The sequence below is a fragment of the Anomalospiza imberbis genome, chromosome 15, assembly GCF_031753505.1.
Source record: "Anomalospiza imberbis isolate Cuckoo-Finch-1a 21T00152 chromosome 15, ASM3175350v1, whole genome shotgun sequence".
Lineage (NCBI taxonomy): Eukaryota > Metazoa > Chordata > Aves > Passeriformes > Viduidae > Anomalospiza > Anomalospiza imberbis.
In genome coordinates, this window is record NC_089695.1 from 400949 (window position 1) to 423723 (window position 22775).

General features: G+C 42.3%; 1 protein-coding gene across 8 annotated transcripts in view; it reads left to right on the top strand.

The window, feature by feature from the left end:
• LOC137482843 (Kv channel-interacting protein 1) overlaps positions 1-18287 on the top strand; it is a 330573-nt gene extending 312286 nt beyond the window's left edge. For all 8 annotated transcript variants that reach the window (XM_068205418.1, XM_068205419.1, XM_068205420.1 and 5 more), the window contains 7 exons: positions 4716-4840; positions 10780-10849; positions 12295-12365; positions 13995-14102; positions 15036-15140; positions 15730-15792; positions 18010-18287. In XM_068205418.1, the coding sequence (XP_068061519.1) occupies positions 4716-4840; positions 10780-10849; positions 12295-12365; positions 13995-14102; positions 15036-15140; positions 15730-15792; positions 18010-18057 (590 nt within the window). In that variant the 3' untranslated portion in view covers positions 18058-18287. The remainder of the gene's footprint in view (positions 1-4715; positions 4841-10779; positions 10850-12294; positions 12366-13994; positions 14103-15035; positions 15141-15729; positions 15793-18009) is intronic.
• Positions 18288-22775: the final 4488 nt, after the last annotated feature.

Sequence of the window (22775 nt, forward strand, 5' to 3'; positions counted from 1 at the left end):
GCCAGGGACTTACTTCGCCCCTAGGGGATCCCCACAAGCCTGGAGGAGGGCCTGCTTTACTTCTAAGGAGACGCCTCAGTCACTCCTCTATTCCACTCACTTCCCTCCGTACACGGTACTAGCGGGTCACTCTCACTTCGGGGGTCCCTGCTGCCAGCCCCTGTCTCAAGCACTCACTCACTCGCTAGTCTCCCAGTTTTTCTTACCGCTCTGATGCTCCTCCGCATTGCTGGTCTCATGGTGATCCTCGTTTCCAGAGGTAGCCAGCAACTCCTGATGGTCCCTCGAAGCAGGTGGTCGAACTGTCCAAGGGTCGTCTTTGGGTATGGCTATCCTGGACGAGCCCCCAGCTGAAATGAACAGGGCTAATGCCTTTATTAATGTTCAGCTCTTTTATTAAAAAGATCAGCTGGGCAGGGGTCCCAAACGGAGCTCGCCCCTGTTGTTGTAGCTTTCCCAGGTGGCCAAAAGGAAGGAGGCATGCAGAGTATGTCACTGAAGTCCAGAACAGCAGCAGTCCCTTCTTCTTTACTGTGGCACAACCAGTGGCTAAAGGGTGAGGAGGCGTGGAGTGCAGAGTCTGTTGCTGAAATCCAGTACAACAGCTGTCCCCGCTCCTTCCATGGTGGCGGCCCCAGAGGGCTCTGTTTTTCTGTCTCCCCCTTCTCCCAGCTTACTCTAGTCAAGTGTTTTTTAGGTGATGGTGACGGACAAAAGTCGATCGGGGGTGTGTTTACCTCTTCCTTGGCTAGGGCATTTGTCTAGGCCCCTCTACTGTGTTTAGTTCTCTATTTAGGGGTGTTTTTAATCCCCAAAAAATACTCCCATGATCCCAGGGGCTTTTCTTATTTGCATTTCAGTCCCAGAATGTCGGTGTGGTGGGGGGAGGCCGGTTATCTCTAGGTAGTTTAGAGAAAACAAACAGAGCAATTAGCTAATTAACATTTCAATATCAGTAGCCAGCAGTCATTCCAGTGTTGCCAAGGGAACTAGAAAGGCCCTGCCCACATCTCTGGGGAACACCTGGAAACTTTGTTCATTACAGGGAAGGTGTGTACTTCAGGCTTCTTTTGGCCCCTTGTCAGCCTTCAGTCCCTTTTTCTTTATCATGAACAGTTGATGCTCTGCTCCATTCCCTTGCTGTTGCAGCCTCACCTTTATTCCCCTACTGTGCAAGGGACCTTCAGAACAGGATTTAGGAATACATTTTATCTGTTCAAGGCCTACAAATTCTGAGTGTGATGTTGCATGTTATGTGTATTTTAGAAAATTTGTGCTTGTGAGAAATTGATATATGAAATATGTTATATTGGTAAGAAATATTCCTGTAAGTTTTTTTTAAGCATTCAAGCCAGGGACTGGAAGGTTGCTTCACAGTATTTTGGAACCACTGCTGACAGCAGGGATTAAAGCACCTAATTTGCAAGCGAATGGACGTGGCCAGCTCAGAGATGGGTGCTTCTCCAAGGTAATCTGAGGAACACCCAGGTGATGAATACTTGATAACATCTCAGATTGAGATAGCCAGAGCCATCAAGAAGACCCATCTCAATGTTCCTGTAACCCTCTGATTGGCATACATCGCTTCCCAGACACGGTTTAGTTCAACTCAGCATAGAGAAAAGAGACTCTATGAATATGTGGGACTTTGAATGGAAAGAAAAGCCTGATCCCCAAAATCCCTGCTTCGGGCAAAATAAACTGTATAAAAATCGCTTGAGCAGGATGGTCAGTGTTAACATAGGGGACCCTATGCTGTAGTGGTCAAGCCTGTGTCTCACCCAGCGCCGATCCCGGGCTCAGCACTGACCTTTGTTTTTTGATAGTGGCTTTTTGTTGTTATTCTCTAAATTTATATTTGGACCATTTAATAAATTTTCTTTAATTAATAAATTAGAGCATTCATTTATAACATTGCAGATGTGATGGATTAAGAGGATAGCTGAATTCACCAATATTTTAAACGAGTTCTTAATACTGACAAAATGAACCATTATAGCATTTACTGACATGTGCCCTCCCTTAATAATGTTCAATTTAATCTGTGTACGTGTACATATATGTGTGTGTGTGTGTGTGTGTGTGTGTGTGTGTTTATCTCTGCAGAATTAATTCGTTTATGAAAATACACCTTTGGGCCAGTCTGTTCTTTAACTAAGTCAGTCTGCTCATGAGTTCATGAATCTGAATTCATGCCTTTCCTCTGTTATAAGTTAAAGTAAATAATTTGTCCAATCCTTTAGGGATTGATTAGAAAATTTATTGATTACAGCAAGCAATGACAAGCAAAACAGTGCTGGGTGTAACCAGGGAGTCAGTGCTCTGCCAACGGCTCACACCGCTTCTCTTTTCCCATGGTCTTTTATTTTCCCCCTTCTTCCACGTTTGTGGCTTTTCCGGGAGTACTCTGCGCGTGCGCCTCCAGTTGCTAGGGGGTCACCTCCTGCTCTCTGGTGGTCGTCTGGATGAAGGCTCTCTTCCTCTTCCTCTTCCTCTTCCTCTTCCTCTTCCTCTTCCTCATTGGGGGTTTATGACCCTGTAACAATCTTTCCATATATGGTTACATGTTGTAGATGTCGGTGAACCCAATGGGAAGAGTGATGATGTCTGACTTATTTCAGAAGGCTGAATGAATTCTTTATTATAATTATGCTATGATACATTAATATACTATATAAAGGGGATACTAAAAACTACATGCTACTCTCTCTAACTATCTTATCTAACTCATCTCACAACTCATGACCCTATTCTCCAGAGTCTAGACACAGGTGGATCTCATTGGCCATTAGGCCCAAACAATCCACTGTGATCTAACCAGGCATTCACTCTAGGTAAACAATTCTCCAAACACATTCTAGAAGAGAAAAACAAGGACCAGAAATAGAAATTGTTTTCTCTTTCACTTCTCTCTGTGCACCTTTATAAAAATCCTGAGAGAGAGAGAAATGTGCTTGCCACAGTTACACACCTCCCGACCCTAGTTGTACAATCAGCTTAAGGAGTCAACATACCCTCGGGTTTCCTGTTATTCACAAAAGCCTCCTCCTTTGTCTGAGTTCCTGTTTAATGATGAACAAAGAGGATTCTCTTATCTATTACACCTCTATTCAGAGCAACTCTATTTCCTTACAAATTTTGACTTAAATTGTTGGCTTACAGCAGAAATTGCTATATTATGCTCTAGCCAAATAATCTAAAATGTTTTTACAAGATACGAATTCTGCAGTTTTTGACAATAAGTGGAGTGTTTGTGTTATTTGTAACGGGTATAATTTGCGCCATTTTTAGCATGATATATATAATATTAAATATTTGATAGAATGTACCCGTTTGTATTAGAAGCCCTCCCCACCCTCTCAGGCAAAACCAGGTGTGTGTTGAAACCCTATTTACAAGTAAAAGAATGTGGCTTGCCAGGAGATGGGCCTTATCTGAAGCACCCAGGCGCTGATAATCCCGTGAACAACCCGAGATGGATATCAGGAAAATCCCCCGGGCTGATACATGTGAATACCATGTTCCCATAAATTTCATCAAGGGTTTCAACGACTCTGAACTTTCACCAAGAAGGAAATCTCATCAACTTATGGGACTCTGAATGAAACAAAGGACTGAATGCCGAAATCCTGGCCTCAGGCAAAATTTTCCCTGTAAAAAAAATCGCTTGTACCAGGATGGTGGTGTGTGGGCATAGAAGAAAACCACCGCTGAGGCTGACTTCTGTGTCTCGCACCCAGTGCCGATCCCGGGCTCGGCACTGGCCTGTTCCTTGTGGCTGGCTAGTTAGATCTCTATTGCTAAAATAAATTTTTATTTTTAATTTGGCTGGATCATTTTTCATTTATAACAATTTGCTTTTATGCCAAGCAACTTTTGGATGTGGATTGGATTTTCATGTCAGCTGAAGTCTGGATCTGGTCTTTGAAGTTTTGAGAATCTCTAACTGATAGACACTAAATACCTATGTATTTGGGCATTGCATACACTGCTGGAGGATGTGCTTGGCAGGGGAAAACATACATCAAAAATGAAGTGAGGTTATGGTAATTCAGGATGTGATAGTATTTTTCTTCCTTGTTGAAGAACACTCTCTTGAATAAAATGCATAGAAGTGTTTTTCATTTTTTATCTCTCTCTCCAAAAAGTCCTTCTAAATTCAAGGTTGAATTAATTTCAGATTCTGCAACTGTGGACAAAATTTGAATTTCTCCTAGGACTGAAGTGACCTTCAATGTCTCTAGAGCAAGCTTTTTGGTTAGCACACAGAAGCGTCTCCCTCACAGTTTAACCCCAGTATAAGGGCATTGTCTGATATGTCTGAGCATGTCTGCTCTCTCAGGTATATTTGCACAGCTAGAAAGCTGAAGCCAGTACTTTGGAAGTGCCATTCCTTCACGCTGTCTCAATATTTAGGTATAAAATGTCTGTGGTTGCCTTTTGGAGCAATGTGTCTGCTGCTGCCCTGCTGCTCTCACCACCATTTTGACTTTGTGAATGGGCAGCTAATTGGCAGCCCAGGAAGAAATGTGAGCTATTGCTTTACTCCTGTGGCTTTTATTTTGCTTTCAAGAGGTTGAAAACAGTTACACAGATCAGTTCTGTTGGTGGTTTCTCTTTGATCTGTTGCTCTTGAAATCCAGTCTGTCCTCTCCATCGTGTTAAAAGAGCAAAGGTAACAACCAAAATAAATATTTTCCTGTCTTCTCTTTCAGATAAAATTGAAGATGAATTAGAAATGACGACAGTGTGCCATAGACCTGAGGGACTGGAACAGCTTGAAGCACAAACCAATTTCACTAAAAGAGAACTTCAAGTTCTTTACAGAGGATTTAAAAATGTAAGAACAGTACTGCAATGAACAGTCTAATATGTATGTCCTCACCAGCCTCAACTGCTCAGCTCGATTTTGTATTATTCCCCTGCAAAGCATTAGTAGTTTTGTATAAGATCTCCCTTACCACAGCAAAATGAGCACAATCTGCCTCTCCATCCAATATTTATGACACTGCAATCTGCCTAAAACTGGGTTTGGATGAATATTCAGCATATAATGGTCTCATTAAACTTGTTCCCCAAATGTCAGCAAGCACACTTCAATTTCCTCAGCTGTGCCAGTACTTGAAGATAACCTGAAAATGTTTTTATGGCTACTTATTTAAGCCTTGTTGTCATCTCCTCATGTACAAATATAAGTGGTACTGTTCACTTGTGATTAGGTGCCCAGGATGGAGATTTCATCCCTTCTCTAGCTGCAGAAATCTTGTTCTTGTAGAAGGGCACTTTAGGACTTCAGGTTCCTTGATAAATAGGGAATAAGGCTGGAGTGGCAGGAGCCAAAGCGAAATCAAAACTTGAATGTGTGTTAAGACTGAGGAGACCAGAGAGAGGCTGCAGATTTCTGGGCAAGCAGGCAGCAGTGCCAGCTGGCATGACTGAGTGTGCAGAGCAGCTCCGTGCCCAGCCTTGTGAGCCACTGTTCCAGCCAGGCTCCCTGGGAGCCCAGAGTCTACAGCTCCTGAGCCTCAGCCTGGCTCTGCTGCTGCCTCTCAGGGGCTCCTCACAATCAGGAGAAATTGGTGGGGAATGTTGAGGCTACATGGAGCAGATGCTTTATGGACCTTGAAGAATGAGTACTCATTACATGTTTGCCTAAGGGTCAGGATCTAGTCACCCAGGTGGTTTGTGCCAGCTGATGTTTTAATGGTGATTAACAGGTCAGAATCAAACTGGCTCAAGAAACACAGAATGTTTTTTATATTCTCTTGCAGAACAGCTCCAGCATTTAGAAACCATTACAACAAAATGCTGACATTTCTCAGTCAAGTCTATTGTGTAAAAACTTGTCAAAAGAAAGCTGAGCTACCTTAAATACAGGCAGTTCTGAAGAACCTGCAGGACTTTGAGAGAGGCCTTTCTTTTTGACAGATTTTTGAAATTTGATCCGATTACATTTCCAGTGTATATTTGACTTTTCCAAGGAATCTGGTGGTTTCACCCTTTATTTCACTGCTCACCTAAGTGGGCCAAAGCACAGCTCAGCTTTCTGTATTTTTGTTGGTGCGTGTGGCATATTTCTGCAGCCTTTGCTGCACGCAGGAGGTCATTTCATGTGTGCAGTTGCCTAACTGAACATTGACATCTCTTTATGCTTTTGCCTGCCAGCAGAAAATCACACGGATTTGAGACAAATCTTGGCAGGTTAACACCCTGATATGACATGACTGCCTACAGAGTGAAGTTAAGCCCAGTTTTGCTAAGATCTCTACAGTGCCTTCTGTATTGTTGTCAGGTGGGAATCCTGTGTGGGAGAGCTCTGTGCTGGGGGCATTTGCATATCCAGATGCAAACCAGTGAGGCAGACCTGGAGCACTCTCAGCACACAGGACATTTCCCTCTACCTTTCCCAATTCTGCTACCACTATGCACTACAGAGGCATTACCTTCCAGGGCAATAGTGACAGACAAGGGCATTTAACTTGTGACCTAAACCTAGGATATCACTAAAAGTCTTTGTATTAATTGGCAGTGATGGCAAGGTCTTGGTTTATATCTGGATATTAAGATATATGCAGATATAAACCAAGACTGTTTTTATCCAGCTGATCTGCACACAATATACACAAAGTTTCATGTGTAAGGTTTAAATTGACATGAAAGTGCAACTTTAACACGGGTAGCCTGCAAATCCTGGTTTCAATGGGATGGGTAATTATGCACAGGAGGCAAACTGGCTCATCTGTTACCGTATTTGCTATTGTACCAAACAGTCTGTTCCTTGAGATGATGTTACAGTGCCATCTGGAGATTCAAAATCTCTGTGGGAATACAGTAATTTTCCTCCCTGGCTTGTACTTACTGTTTGCTCTCTGTGATTATTGCACAGTTCCTGTTTAATCACAAGGCAACACCTGGATAATCACAGAGCCATTTGCAGGAACTTGTGTAAGGGACAAGGGATGGAGGTCCTGGCTGCAGAGGATTTGGTGTGCAGGAGCAGGGTTGGTGTTCCACCAAAGGCAGCTCAGCACAGCCTGGGCTGGCCTCTGGACTGGTGCTTGTCTGACCAGGGTCTTAATTGTCAGTACCTTTAAACCTGTTCTTTCTTTGTCTCTGAATTCTCTTCCCCCCTCCCTCTCCAAATTGTCTCAGGCTTTACCCAGGTTGTCACTAGTCTGGCCTGGTGCTTTTGGCCCAGAGTGATAGAGGCTGCCAATAAACTGATCTCCAGAGAAGCCGAGCATGCTAACCAGGCCTGTATTATTGCTGCCTGGCCAAATGTCCCCTCTCTTTGCCTTCAGCTTTCTTTTCCTGTTGTGAGAGGGTGCCACCCTCCAGCATCTCTTGGTTCCAGGACCAACAGTTCACATTTATCTAGCAGTTGCCTCTGCCCGCTTTATGTGAATGGTCTCCTTTGCACCTCTCTGTAAGACTGGAGCCCAGCTAACATGAGGTGTTTGGTCCCATCTCTTTGGTTGGGATTCTAAAAAAGCAAAGTTACAGGCAAACCCATCAGAGCCTCTGGTGGGTCTTGTCTTGGTACAACTTAACAAAAGAAAATGTGATACCTTCTGTCTACAAAACAACCAGAATTGTTCGAGCTAAACAGCAATATTGGCACAGGAACAGAATGGCCATGAGCAGGCATGGGCTGGAATTTGAAGAAAGTTTCTGCCCCCAGAGGAGTAAAGTTTGGTGGCCAGTTATGGAATTACAGGGAGGAGAACAAAGAAATATTTTTATTATTAAAATTGATAAATTGATGTCTAATGAAGTGACCAACTATACAGGGATTTGAGCTCAGTAATTCAGGATTTCAGGGTCTTTCACTTAGGCCATGTTTCATGGCTTGCATTCTTTGGAATTGAATACATGGATTTAAAATAATTGGGGGTTTTGTAGGTTTTTTTGCTCAGTTTGGGGAGGTTTGTGCTGTTAGGGGAAATGCCTGTTATCTGCAAGGGATAATTTCCTGAATCAGGAAACAGACAACCCAAATGACTGAGAGGCTGCTGGAGACATCCTTACCTTGCTTTAGTGTGAGTATTTTAGCAAATCTGTAACGAAGGGTAGTATGAGACGTAATTTTAACTAAGCAGGATTATGGAGGTTAAAGTGAGCAGTAGAAGCAAGGGAAAAATATTCTGACACTTTAATAATCCCCAAAACATCTCCAAAGTGGGAGAACATAGAACAACAAACTACATAGAATGTGTGAGTGCTTAGAGATGCAAATCTGGGTTGTGCGTTTGTCTGTGGTTGGCTAATTTACTACCTCTGATTTACAAAACATGACCCCTGAGTACTCATCGTCATATTCTGGCCAGCTGAACTGAGGAGGCTCTGAAAGGCAGGGCATGCTCAGCTCTCCTGTGGTCCCTGTATCTCTGCTTTGCACATCTCTGAAAGCAATCAGTGAAGTTTATTTCTGATTCCAGCAGAGGAAAAATGCAACTGCTGTTTTATTTTCCTTTAGGTTTTGTGGGTTGGTGTGTTTGGTTTTTTATGTGGATTCAGCTCCTTTGCGGTATAGTGATTTAAAAGAAGAGGGTAAGTTCAGATGCACAGCTTGTGCTGCCAGAGCTTGATAGCCCTGGGAAAATGAGGGTTTTTTCTTTCTGTGCTTGATGACAACACAAAAAAAAATGTTCACTGTTTGGCATTTTTAAAGAATTATTAGGTTAAGGAAATGAGAAGTGTTAACCTAAAACCCTGTTATCAAAGGAAAGCCTTATGAATACAACAGTGAAGGACTGTGTTCTTCTTACTGACAAGGATTTTTTCTTGATTGAGTGAATCTTTATTAACTTCAGTGGAATTTAAATTGACACTAAGCTCACCTGCTCTGTTTCACAAGAGAGATTTCTTTCGAGTCAGCAGAATTAAGTAGTACTATAGCACTAATGAGGCCTCTGGAGCATTATTTGGCTCTTATAAAACAAAAGTTGTGATCAATTAACTGCAAATAAATTGGTAGTAGCATATGTGTCTGAAAGCAATCCAGTTATAGAGAGAGAGCTAAATGAGCTGATCAATGTCAGCACTGCCTCTCCCCAAAACTCCTAGAGCTGTGATGCAAACTTTCATTTGGCTTCCAGATGGAGCATCAGAAGCAATAAGGATCACGTGGAAATTCAGAAAATTAAGCAGGCCCAATGGCCCAACTGCCAGGGTAGCCCTTGCCCCTGTGAGAGAGCACAGGCGGCAGCAGCAGCAGCAGCATCAGCAGCCATGTGCACATCTCTGGTAATAAACAGAGGGAAGGGACCTCGGGGACTCTGCAGTTGAGGGAAACATAGAGAAAAAATGATCAGTCCCTCATCTACAAACCATCTTTCAGTAGGTGAAGTTGTGGTTCTTAGAGAATATAGCAATTGTCTTATCACGAGGAGAGGAGGAAATAAATCTTGGTGTAGCACTGTGCTGGAAAGGATGGGCCAGTTGTGCCAGGCTTGGTTTTAAAAAGAATGACAATTTGGTGAAATACTCTGCAAGGACCCTGTGCGATCTTGTAGCAACAGCACTCAGTGACCAAGGAGAATACTGATGCCCAAAAATGGCTGTGGATACAGTTATGGGTCTGATCAATTATTAAAAGATACCATAAATAAATATCAGATTATTTATTTAATGTATGTTAGCTTACAAGCTTCAGAAAACATGAATGTTTAGGAAATATTTGGGAGAATCTCTTATGGTAGCTGTTAGCTTCTATTTAATTGTCTTCCTTTGATGATTTCTGCTTTAGAGATGAAAAAGTAACCACTTACCTTGTGATAAGGAAACCAGACAATGCATGTTTTATGAGGAGCTTTGGAACAGTTTGAGAATGCTCATCTAACTAGAAACCTTGCAACCTACAAAATCATGAGTGGCACATAGAAAAGTTGTCAGATTGACTGTTTGCTGGCTCTGTCTAAACAGCAGTTTGGGACTATCAGGCAAGGTAGTAGGAGTCAGGTTCCAAGAATGGAAAGCTGGTGGTTCCTTGTGCAAAGGGTTATATTTTGCGTAGTTCCCGGCTGATGCACCTGTGTTAAAGTGAGGCAGGGATCACAACATGACACAGAGAGGAATGCATGGAGTGAGTATAATGCCAGGAACAGAAGAACTTTCTTGATCCCAAGTCTGCCATTCAGCTCAGTATAAGCATCAAACCAGGCTATATGTGCCAGTTCTGTGAGTTTTGTGAGAGGGAGATAGCCTGCTCAGATAATCCATCTCCAGCACCTCCTAGCAGCACGGACAGAGTGCTGTGGTTATTTTATTGGTTTGCTCTGGTTTAATTTTCAAAATTGGTTGATAGGCAAATTTGAGGAATAGTGCCATTAACTGGGAAGTATTTTCTCTAACTGAAAACATCACATGGTTAGGTAGCAGTACCCAAGGCTCTGTCATGTATGTTATAGCAGCACTGAGCTGGTGGGGGTGTGTTTATTATTGAGGTTTGTTTGTAAGGACTTACTAGTGTGCTATGGACTGTTCACCTGGCTACAGTCTGCTGCTGAGGATTAAAAAACAGCAATGAAACTGCTGAGAACACAGTTAGAAATGTTAATAATGGTGAACCAGCTTTGTGAGATGCTTAGGATGAAATTGCAGACTGAATTACTTTAATTTCTCCAGCTGCACAACCTGTGCATGCAGAGCACTATGAGAATAGGAGGGTGATTGGTTTTATTGCTCTCTTTGGGCTTGTAGAGTTTTGCAAATGAACCTTTACAAACCTGTGTTTTTCTTGATTCTCTTTCTCTCTTTTTTCCTTTTGTTTTCCAACAGGAATGTCCTAGTGGGGCTGTTAATGAAGAAACATTCAAACAGATCTATGCACAGTTTTTTCCTCATGGAGGTAAGTGGAGTGCTTTGTGCCTGTCAGGGCTCTTGAAGCCCTAACATTGCCTTCTGCCAGCTGGCTGCAAAACTGCTGCAGGTCATTCCTGCGAGAAATGGGAATCAAGCTGAAGTTTTGAGGGGTTTTACACAGAAACACAAACATCAAGGTAATAAAATTTTATGTCCTTTGAGCAGTTATTTCACATATAAAAACCCCCATAAAGATTGCCCCTCAATGTCAGCTCTTCATTCCCCAGGTCCAAAAGAGAAACTAAGAGTTGATGCTTTGTTCTGTTCAGACTTTGTGTTGGCAGAAAGTGGAATTGCTTCCCCTCAGTGTGTCTGTGCTTCCCTGCTGTTGAACTGCTGGGCATGTAGTGTCCAACACAGGAGGGTCTCAGACTTCTTTTTGGCCTGAAAATTTATCAAAACCTCCTTAAAATTCTTAAAGCAGTTTTTAGTTGATAAGTAAACTCCTGGATACCTGAAATGATAATTTTTGGTGTTTATGTGACTAAGACAGGGCCATGTAATGAACGGGCACATTAAGGTATTGTATTAAATCTCTCAAATAATACATGTTCTTGCCTTTTAAAAACATCAAGAATCGATATATTCTAATTAGATATGTTTTGTGGGGATGTGTGTTCTCAAATTGAAAGAAATTAGTAATTTAAGTGGCTTTTAAACAAAAGATTAAGTATTTGAGGCTTTCCAAAATATCCCACTCTGTAGCAGCTGCAGAACACTCTCTTTGGGGAAAGATGACTGACTTTTCTGCAAGGGTGTATGTGTGCATGTGCATTTACTTAAAGGAGGTCATTAACAAGTATTTTTGCAACTAAATGTCAAAATAAAACACATTATGCTTATGTTTTACAACTCGTGGGACCTCAAAGACATACACCTATAAAAGGTTTGCATTAAATTTCAGCATGAACTTGATGATTCCCTGTTGTGATTTTCTAAACCCAGCAGTTTAAGATTCAAAAGGACAAAAATAGCCTCTAGGTGAGATTGATCACCAGCAGCCATGGGTCAAACTCAAGTAACTGGATCAAGATCCTTTTGAAGCTGGGCATTCCCTGGGGGGTCTCTGCTGTTTCTCCCACAAAACAAAAAGGTAGAGAAAGGATCCTGCAGATTGCAGTCATTCTTTGATGTTTTTGCTGTGTTTCCCACCATTTGAATCAGAGACACTCATGGTTGGTGGGGATTTTCTGCTCATTCTTTCAGGTAATGCTCCAAAATCCAAATAGTTTCTACTGTAATAAAAGCTTTTGCATTTCAAGGCTGTTTTAAGGGAGGGTGCCAGGATTTTGCAAGTCCATGATAACATTTACTGGTTCATAGAATACCTGGCAATGGGTCAGGGTTGAGTTGTATACATAAGGAATATAAGTTCTTTACTTGTTTAGAGCCATCAGTGTATGATGAGTCCTTGCCCTTTGTGCCTTTCAGATGCCAGCATGTATGCACATTACCTATTCAATGCCTTCGACACTGCACAGAATGGCTCCGTGAAGTTCGAGGTGATTGCTTTGCATCTTCCTTCCATGCCACTTTCTCAGTTTTGTGTTTTTAACCCTTTCTGTCTAGTCTTCATTGCAAAGTAGTAGGACTTGCTGGATTAAATATTAGAGGTTTCAGTCTAAAGCCAGTCAATATTTTCAAATCTGGTTCACTTTAGTTTATGCAGATACAGTTCCATGTCAGTAAGGAAAGATCTAGATTATGCTAGTCAGGGTCAGAGGGAGAAAGTGCAGAGGTTTATTCAGCAGAGATGAGTGGCTGAGGAGAGTCCCATGTTAAATGAGATGAGGGACACAAAGAACTTGCATCTTGTATCTTCTGCAGTCATCACGAATTGCAGGATGTGTTGAACAAGGATTTCAGGTACTTGAAAACTAAATGTACACTTTAACTAAAAGGCCTGTTGCAGTGGCTAGAAACAACCTCTCTTCACACTCAGCCCATAGCTGTAGGAGTGCAGAAAAGGGATAGACTTCTGGAGGATAAACTTCATAATTTTGAAGACTATAAAACTCCTATAAAACTCCAAATCATAAGCAGTCTTGTCTTTGCTGTCAAATGTCCAAAACCTCTTGTAATTTCCAGGGAAGACTGGGAAATGTGTCCATTCATTAAATGTAAAATGGGGATGTTTCTATATATATATCTGTGTGTCTCTGTGGCAAGGGCTGCAGTGGGAGGTTTGCGTGGGGCAGCTCTTCAGTAGCTGAAGTTGTTCAGAAACCTAAACAGACTGAGAACAGGAAAATTCTGTTAAAATAACAAACAAACAAACAAACAAAAGCAAACCTAGAAAGTGCTGAACTTTCATTCCTGGCAGATCTGTCTCTTAACTGGTTGTCAAACATAAGACTTTTGTCCCCTTTTTTATCAACAAATTCAAATTCCTCAGAGGCTTGGCAAAAAGGAGCAGAGGTTTTCTAAGCAGTGCTGCACTGCCCCATGCAGAGCTCATGGAGGTGACTAAAGCTATTAAATGAGTTATCAGGAGCTGTATAGCTCTGTTAGCCTGAAGCTCTGCCTGTGCTAAAAATCCCCTGTAGCTATGCTACTCCTACTGCCTGAGCCACAGTGCAGTATAATTAATAAATCACAGTTATCAAAAGCAGTAACTTTACTGTAAGCAAAGAAAACCAATTAAAATTATGCATCCCACATTGAGTAATTAGTGATGGGAATCACACCTGGTCAAGTCTGGCAGATTTTGCCAGAGAGCAAAATCTAGGGCTCTCTGTGTCAGAGGAGTTTTTCTGTCAGATAGGTTTCTCTCCTTTCTTTGCCAGAACCTCGATCAGGAGGTAAGAAAGCATCAGCTTCTACTTCCACAGGCACAACCCAGCTGTGTTTAATCAGGTGGTGGCAATCTGATAGACAGGTACTTGCAGCAGGAAGCAGAAAAGCTACTGGAGCATCTGGCAGTGCTCTTAAAGACCAGATAGCTCAGTGAATGCATCAACCATTGAGTTCAGTCAGAGAGGACACATTTTTGGAAAAGGGAGCCAAAAGAGGTTGATAAGCATATGCTCCATCCTAAAAAAATATATATCTTTTGACTGGCATTGCATAAAGAGGGTGACTTAGAAGAGGATGTTATGAGAATTCACACTTCTCTCTCTGCCCCAAACCAGGATTTTGTGATGGCACTGTCCATTTTGCTACGGGGAACTGTTCATGAAAAGCTGAGATGGACGTTTAATCTGTATGACATAAATAAGGATGGCTATATAAACAAGGAGGTAGGGCTGCTCCTGACAAATGCGGTTGATTTTGGAAGGAAGAGCTGATTGGGTTTTTTTGCAAAACATAATTAATTATGCATGCAGCTAATTAAACATAAATCAGAGTGGACTCATGCATTTGTCTGTGTGTAGGCAAAGTGCATAGTGGTCTTATTGCATGATTTTCTAGACATATTTTCCTATATTATGGTACCTTTAATGAATTGTGTTATCCAGGAGTAAAATGCTGGTTACAGCTCTGAGCCACATAAGCTTTGTGAAGGGGAGGGTGATGGTGGCAGTACTTTGTGACTGAGGCTTGAGGGCTTGCTTTCTGCACAGGGAGATACTGTGGGGGTCATCCAAAGCAGCACTACTACCAAATCCTGCATTGTCGTCTGTTTTTTATCTTCTTATCTGGTATTGCTTGTTCCCGTTATGGGAAGCCTTGGTTTTGAGCATGGTGACCTTGAATATATGTCAAATACAACTTGGTCCACTCAAACCCATTGTGCATCGCTGGAGGGTTTGCAGTTACTGCCACTGGTCCTGGAGCTGTGGGACAATTTGTGCAAGGTATGGTGAGGGACCAGATTCCCGGTTCCAGCTGTGAGGGTCCCTGGCCCTGGAGGAGGCTCTTTGAACAGGGTTGGTGCCACAGTATAGGGCTGAGAACAGCCCTTGCTGCCAGGACCTGCTGTGTCAGAGTCAGGCCAGGGGAGGGGAGGGAGCACTGGGAGCGTGTGGCACTGTGAGGGCAAAGGGAAGCAATTCTTTCTATAAGGTGTTTGTGTGTCTGGTACATCTGTCTCCATGCACATGCACGGGCATTCCAGGTGCTGGGTTGTCATAGGAGAAGGAGGGTGAAGAATAGGGCATTACAAGACAGAAATGGGCCCTCATTTCTCTTAATTTCCATTTTGTGTTTGTGCTGGCATGCTGCCATGGCAGGAAATGATGGATATCGTAAAGGCAATTTATGATATGATGGGAAAATACACGTATCCAGTGCTCAAGGAAGATGCACCAAGGCAGCATGTAGAAGTGTTTTTCCAGGTACCTGGGTTTTTATTGGTTTTTCTTAACACTTGAGCTAAGCACTGATAGACAGACTTTCCTGTAAAGTTGAGTCTATACTTCGCTATATATTTCAAAATAAACCCTAGCAGCCACTCAGCCTAGCACTGCAATGCCTGCTGATTTCTTGGCTCCAAAGGTATCTCCCGTGTCTCTTAGCCTGACCCTTTGCCTTGGGATGTGCCACGTCCAATAAGTCTGAAGCCTCTGCATGTGTTGCAGGCCTTCTGTGCTGCTTCTCTCAGTTGCCCTAAGGACTGACAGGAATGTGGGTGTGGGTCGGTCAGGCAGTGAATAAATAAACGATGGAATAAGGACATAGGTTCTGGTGTGTGAAAAGAAATCATTTAGAGATAACCTCAAAAGTGCTCCAAATCCCAGAGTAAACAAGTGCTTAGCAGTTGGCCAATCCAGTACTGGCCACTGGCCACTTAGTCTGTGGGCTAAGCTTAAGTGCCCAGCTTTATTCAGGTTGCATTAAATAAGATACTGTACTGTAACAATAGTGTAAACTAATGTTAATAATGTAAACAATGTAAACTAATTTTTACATTATTTTATTTTGCAGAAAATGGATAAAAATAAAGATGGAGTTGTAACTCTAGATGAGTTTATTGAATCATGTCAGGAGGTAAGGACTAAGTTATAACTGCAAGGAAAGCTCTATCTCATGTCACATCATTTGCTTCCCTTTGGATAAACTCTATTTGAAACAAGATGCTGCTCAGGATCCTGGGTTTTCTTTGCTCTGTGGAAAAACAAAACAAAACAAAACAAACCACCAAAACAGCTTCAAGGCTGAGTTTGTGATGCCCTGTAAAGCCTGTGACTTAATAATGAAGTAGGGTGAGGCAGAATATGGGAGATGATGTCTTCATGTGCAGTGCTTTTACTTTCCTGAGTGGACTGCAGTGGTTCTACAGACAAGCAGAGAACTGTAGAGAAAGCTCTTAACTTTCTTGTTTTGGGGTTTTGTTGGTTTGTTTTGGGTTTTTTTGTTTTTTTTTTCATTTTGAGAGTCTGCTGCTGTCTTTGTGTGCTGCCTCAGATGTCATTATCATGTACCACATTGCTTGGGACTGCCCAGAGTCAAAGGTGTCTCAAATTCTTGCAATTACAGCATTGAGTTACAAAACCAATTGATGTTTTCATGGTCAAACATTAAGAGCAAACGCTGTCATCAGAGCAATGATTTTAATTTTTCCTCTGTTTTGAAAGTAAGCCTCCTCTTGCAAATTGCATATATGAGGTTGACTGTGTTAAGATTTGTTGGTACTTTTAGCACTGGTACAAAGAAGCATTTGTGTTAACATGCAATTGGCCTAATGTCTGTTGTCTTAGACCTTGATTGTGTGAATATTCACTCAGAGATATCTCTAATATTTCCACTACAATAATAGTGTAAAAGGTGACCTCTGCTATTTGGAGTGTTTATATTGGTGCACTGAATTGCATATTGGCCCTTCTCTGCATTTTAGATTGCCTAGAAAATTCTTTCAAGTTCTGCAGCTGGACAGCTCTTCTGTCTCTGAGCAAGGGGAAGGTGCTCACTGTGGAAGGCTGGGCTGGCTTCTGCTGCTTTGGTGTCAAATCTGGCTCTGGCCATATCCAAGTCTTAGTCAGGGACTTCAGGCAGCCAAATCCTTGTTTAGCAGATGTGTAATAGAAGGCTAATGTTTTTCAGTTACTTCATTCTTGGTCCCTCCTGATTGTTTGGCTTGGTTTTGGCACCATCTTTATTTAATCAATTGTGTTGTGTATTATTCTGCATGTTTGTAACTTGCCTGTAGGTGTGTGTATGATCAGTGGTCTCAGTATTGAAGCAGCTTTACTTTACCCATAACTGTTAGAGTTTTAATTCTCTGTCTTTGGGTTTGGTTCCTTCTGCTGCCATCCTGGCACTGGGAGCTGGGCAGGCTGATGCACTGTCAGCTGCTGTTTCCTGGCAGGCAGGAGCAAGCCCTGCAACACCAAGATTTATTATTTTTATCTTTATGAAAAACAGATCAAAGTGCACAGCAGTGCTCACCTGTGCCATTGCAGCAGCTCTGGCTTGTGGACAGTGAAGCCCTGGCATGACCCTGGAGAGGTTGATTGGCTTTCTACTGCTACTGAGTGAGCAGTGACAGGGATGATGCAGCCTCACAAAATGACTGAGGAATGCAGTGGGATAGATCTCTTAAGCTGCTCAATGTGGAAAATTCATTTCATGTTACAGGCAAACAGCTGTTCTGAACTGAATTCCTGGGGGGAAAAACCATCATTATGTTTTGAATACTAATCTGGTTCTTATGTCAAAGTAAAATTCCAATACTTCAGAAGAAGTAATCCAGGATTTCCCTTGTGTCTGTCTGTAACTTTCTCATTTGGCTCTAGGAACCTCAGAGAGGTTGAGGTTGCACAGATTGCATGTGTTTTGGGTTTGAACTACAATTTTTGGCAGGAAGTGCTCCCTCAAGGCAGTTAGTTCAAAACTTGCCATACCATTTGGACTTGTGGAGCACATTAGCCAAAAGCACATTTGGACACTTGGGGTCAGGGAGGGGTTCTGAGGGTTGAGTGCAGGCACCAACCCAGTGCCTTGCCCAGCACAGCTGTACTGGACATCAGGCTCAGGAGAAGACCCTGTGCTTGGTGTGCCTCAAACCAACCCAGGACCAAAGCACAAGCCAGCTGCTGTGCTGAATCAGGCCTGGGCACTGAGCCCCAGCTCACAGAGTGGGAAAACATTCACAGAGCAAGGCTGCTGCCTGCCAGAGCATCTGCAGAGCTCCCTGGTGCAGAGGCAGAGTTATGAATTGTGCTTATCCATGCTGGTTTCATGGGAATATCTTCTCCTTGCTTTCAGGACGACAATATCATGCGATCCTTACAACTCTTTGAGAATGTCATGTAACCAGACGAGCACTGGAGGAGTCTGAGACTTCTGTGTAACAAAGATCTCCTTTCTAGGTGAAAGATTTTACAATTGAGCCATGTCCAGTGTATGAGGATTTTGTATGACATGTCCAACCAAATGACAGCCGAATGCAACTGATCCCACCTCTTCTCCCTGGAAGATGCTGGTGGACTTTTGTTTCATTTTGGAAGCATGTGAATATTTTAATAAATACCGACAAGAGAGAACTGCTGCTCGAAGTTCAATGAGTAATACAGAGCATTGTTTGCTATGCACAAGTCCTGCTTTTAATCTAGAAAGCTTAATTCCCTATGATAACACATGTTGATAGCTATTCAGCCATCTATTGCAAGTGACAGCTCAGTCCATACCTCTGTTTGGCACAATGTTCTATGGATGCCTTTGCCGTTAATCCGCTTTGACAAAACCCGAATCTGCCAAGGCAGTCTGTGAAAAAATGGTCAATGTAGCTGGGACATTAAACAGCCCATGTAGCCAGTATCCCCATTGCTGCAGAGATCCTGCTTATCCTCTCATGTGCACTGGTGCCACCATGCTGAGTTTAGTGGAGTTCTTCCTGAACATATTAACCAGGTGATCTTCATGCCAGGGTGAGTCAGAAAGGAGCAGAACATGTTGCACATATTAATATAAAATACAGAACAAATCTTGTTCAGGAATGGTAAGTTTCCAAGAGACCAGGCAAGTTTGTCAGGGCTGGTACAGAAAGATGAGCACCTGCTCTGGTCCCAGCTGCCTGCTAAGTCCCAGAGACACCAGGTGATTCTCCACTGTGCATCTCAGCAGCACCACGGCCATGTGCTCTGGTCCTTTTGTTGTAGTTTGGCACACACTTTCTAGGTTCATCACTGGACGTGACAGTCAGGTCTTACCCCCCTTATTTAAGCTTTCTTGTTTGACTTAGTGGAGAACAAAGATGCAGCTGTGCTTCAACATACAGACCTTGGCAACCACAAAGTGCCCAGCACATTTGACTGGGAGTTCTTGAATTGTTATTAGCCTCAGGATCAGCTCCCAGGCCCCATATTTTTTTTCCTACAAGGAAGTAGCATGCCTTGTATAATCTAATTTCTTTGCTAATGCCAACTAGAGTATTGGTTTAGGGGTTTGATTTTTTAATTAATAAAACAGAAAAGTTCATGTAGTGAATTTACACCAAAATTGGATGATTTGTCAGCTAGGGAATGTCAGAGCCTTCTGTGAAGAAGTCTTTTAGGAAAGCTGACCCACCAGAGTGCCATTGCCATCTCCAGGCTGACAATGGCTGAGAAGTGAAGGGAAGGAGGGAACAGCCAATTCTTCCAGCTGCTCAAACCACACAGATGGGACAGTCCCTGCCGTAGTGCTGCATCACTCCCATCCAGTAAGCATCTACTTTTATTGTATCACATACTATATTACAGACAAACTGTTAGCACTGAAGATATATTTAAAAAGTTATGTAAGTGGAAGGTTTTTATAATACAGAATATACAGAATGCCTCAGTTCTGTAGCCCTAGTTTTATAAAAATTTCATCTATTGAATCATTCCTGATTACAGAAGTAGGTCTGATCAGTCCTAGTATAATAGGATATTAGATATCTATCATATATAGATAATGCCAATTCCCCAAGATGTGGCATTTTCCCCTTTTACTGTGCTCCTCCATACACTTCTGTGTAGTCTTAACTTTATTTCTTGAAGTTATTCCCTTGTCATCAAAAGTGCTGCATCAAGTGAATGCAGGAATGACATGTCTGTAGGAATGACATCTTAGTCCATCTCGTTTATTGCCGTTCATACAAATACCATTAATGAATTCCTCCCAGAAGTGATCCAGCAGATCCAGTGAGGGGCTGGGATTTGCAGGAGTGATGCCCTGCTGTGGGAATACCTTTCCTCCAGTTGTTGGGTCATTTATGCTTTATTTAACAGGCACTTTGTAAAGACATCAGTTGTAGCTGAAATAATACACAGTTTACACCATTCCTTCTTGATTCTTCTTGCAATCACTTTAGCAAATAACAGAATTTAATATAATTTCCAGGTTTGCCCTTCCACCAAAACTGCTTAATCTATTATTCTAAGCAGTTCACTTCAACAGAGGGAGAAGTGGTCAGGACAATGGAAATTAAGCATTTGAATCAGGCTAGCACAGTGCCTTTTTCCTCTAATAGTCTTGCTTCAGGGGTGCTCATGAGATGGCACATACAGCTGGAAGCGTTTGGAATGTGCCCTTTCCAAAAGAAAATGTAATTAGTTGCATGATGCCATAGTCCCTTAAGCTAAATTAATTTTTGGCGTTACTGTGATGAATTTGGCCTCATCTGTGTTTCCTGGCCCTGCTGGCAGCAGTTCTGTGGGAGCTGCCTTTGTCACCAGGTCTGACGCTGTTTTCTCTTGCGTGTGGCTCCAGCTCAGCAGCAAACAGCTGCTGTCACTGTCAGTGCATGCTGACGTGCATTGCTGGTCAGGGTGCCAGTACTGACCCTGCACTTCTGCCATCTCCTTTGCTGCTCCACTGTGCCTGCTTTTCACTGCCAGGAACAATGAGGGTGCATCAGATAGAGAGGGACATACAGAGAGCCACACTGAGTCTGCCCTTAGAGGATAACGAGCTTTGATTTGAATCCCACTGGAGTCAGTTCCCTCCCACATGCCCCTGATGTTCAGCCCTGGGTTGAGCTCTGTGCTTCACCTGAAGCCCACAGTAGCTGAGACAGAAGAACTTGCAAACTGTCACCCACAGCTGCATTTTCCCAAAACTCAGATTGCAGAATCTATCTGTGGCAGAGTCCTTGCCATTGCAAACCCAATTATTTCCCTGTGTTTGTCCCTGATCCCACTGTTACAGCCAGAGGCTGGGATGCACCAGTGCATAGAAGGCCTCTGGGTTTTCCATCAGCAGCATCTGTCCATGGCAGGTGTGCTCCAGCCAGCAGGTGAGACATCAGTGACTGTGAGAGAGCTGCTCTCTGCATGGAAATAGCTTTGGGTTTGTTTTTCATGTTTTCTGTGAATGTTACTCTGCTGTAAACTTGCCAAGCCTCTGCTTGCTCATAAATGGGGCTTGCAATATTTATGACAAACACTACTACCGATTTCTAAATAAAACACACTATGCTACTGCAGTCTCCCACCCTCATCAATCCTCCTGCCAGTAGACAGAAGGCAGTCAGATTGTCTGGCAGTGCTGTCAACTGTGCACATTTCCTGCAAGTTATGAATGTTTAAATAATGTCTGAATCAGGACTCTGACTGTTTCACTAGTTACAAACATTACTTTGCATCTTCATGCCACATTTTAAAAAGAAAGCCTTTCTAACTTGCATTTTGGTAACAATCTGTTGACAAATAGGAATGTGATAAATGATAATGCAAAAAATGAAAAAAAAAAAAAGGAACAAAAGTACCATGCCTGTTCTGTGGCTGTTTGTTTTCCTGTTCCTCTGAATGCAATGCAATATTACGAGTAACCATGAGCCAAGCTAAAAGCTTGAGACACAAATACCCTGAGGTTCAGGCATTGTGGGCAGTAGCATTTCCTGACTGCAATATATGTTGAGAACAAACACCCTTGTGTCCATGGGTTGTCTCTGGTGAGATGGTAGCAGCAGTGTGTCAAACTTTTCTTCTTTGTGGAAGTACCATGAAAGACCTAAGGAAATGTGCAAATAATGTAAATTGTGATAACTAAAGCCATGTTAATGGATCAGCCATGTATAGCTTCACTGTTACAAATGCTATTCTCTGATGGCAATTTGTATTCAATTTTGTTGAATGGTTTTAAAAATGTTGGTTTTAATAATAAAAAGAAATACCTGTAGGAGGGCGTCCTTTCTTAAACCCAATATGTATTTTTTTTCTCAAGGGACACTGTCAGGTTAAAAATTTGCAATGAAACTTTTAAAATTGGGACTCAAACATATCTGTGTGGGGGGGAACTGTGAAACTGAAGTGTGCTGTGAGCTAACAATGGCAATGATTTATTTGCATCACTGATTCAGGGGTGCTCTTGCATTTGATGTGGTGGCATACGCTGAACTGATAGTTTGCCCTTGTGTAAAGTTCAGAAATGTTCTTCTACTTGTACCACTGATAGAAACTTAGGGTAGTGAAAATGGAAAGCTTACAGGCATGGCTTTTCTCTTCCTCAATTCTGCTTAAGTATAAGCAGGAAAACAGACAATTGTGTTGAAAAAAAAATGCAAACACTATTTTATGTTATAGATAAGAAAAATAACCCAAAACATCAGCGTCCCTTCAGCTTTGGTTTATTGTAAGTATCCATTCTGACACATTGAGTAATGCAGAAGCGATTTTGCCAGACTATATATATGTGTGTACATATATATATATATATATATATATATATATATATAATTTATTTATTTATTTATTTATATATATGTGTGTGTGTGTGTGTGTGTGTGTGTGTGTGTGTTTGCTAAACTCCATTTTGTAGGGTATTATCTGTCTACCAATACATCCCAGGAAAAAGAATATTCATCCATGCAGAAGTATGGAAATAAAGGTGTCTGTGTGAAACGTGGTCTTGGTGTCACTGCAGTGCCTGCCCAGCACTCACTCCCGCCGGGACCTCCTGCTCCCAGAGAGAGCAGGTCCCTCTGGAAAATGCCAGACTGGAATTCTTGCTCCCTCTGCAAGAAGATATGCTAACTGCCTGTTCAACACCTCTCCCTGGGATGTGTC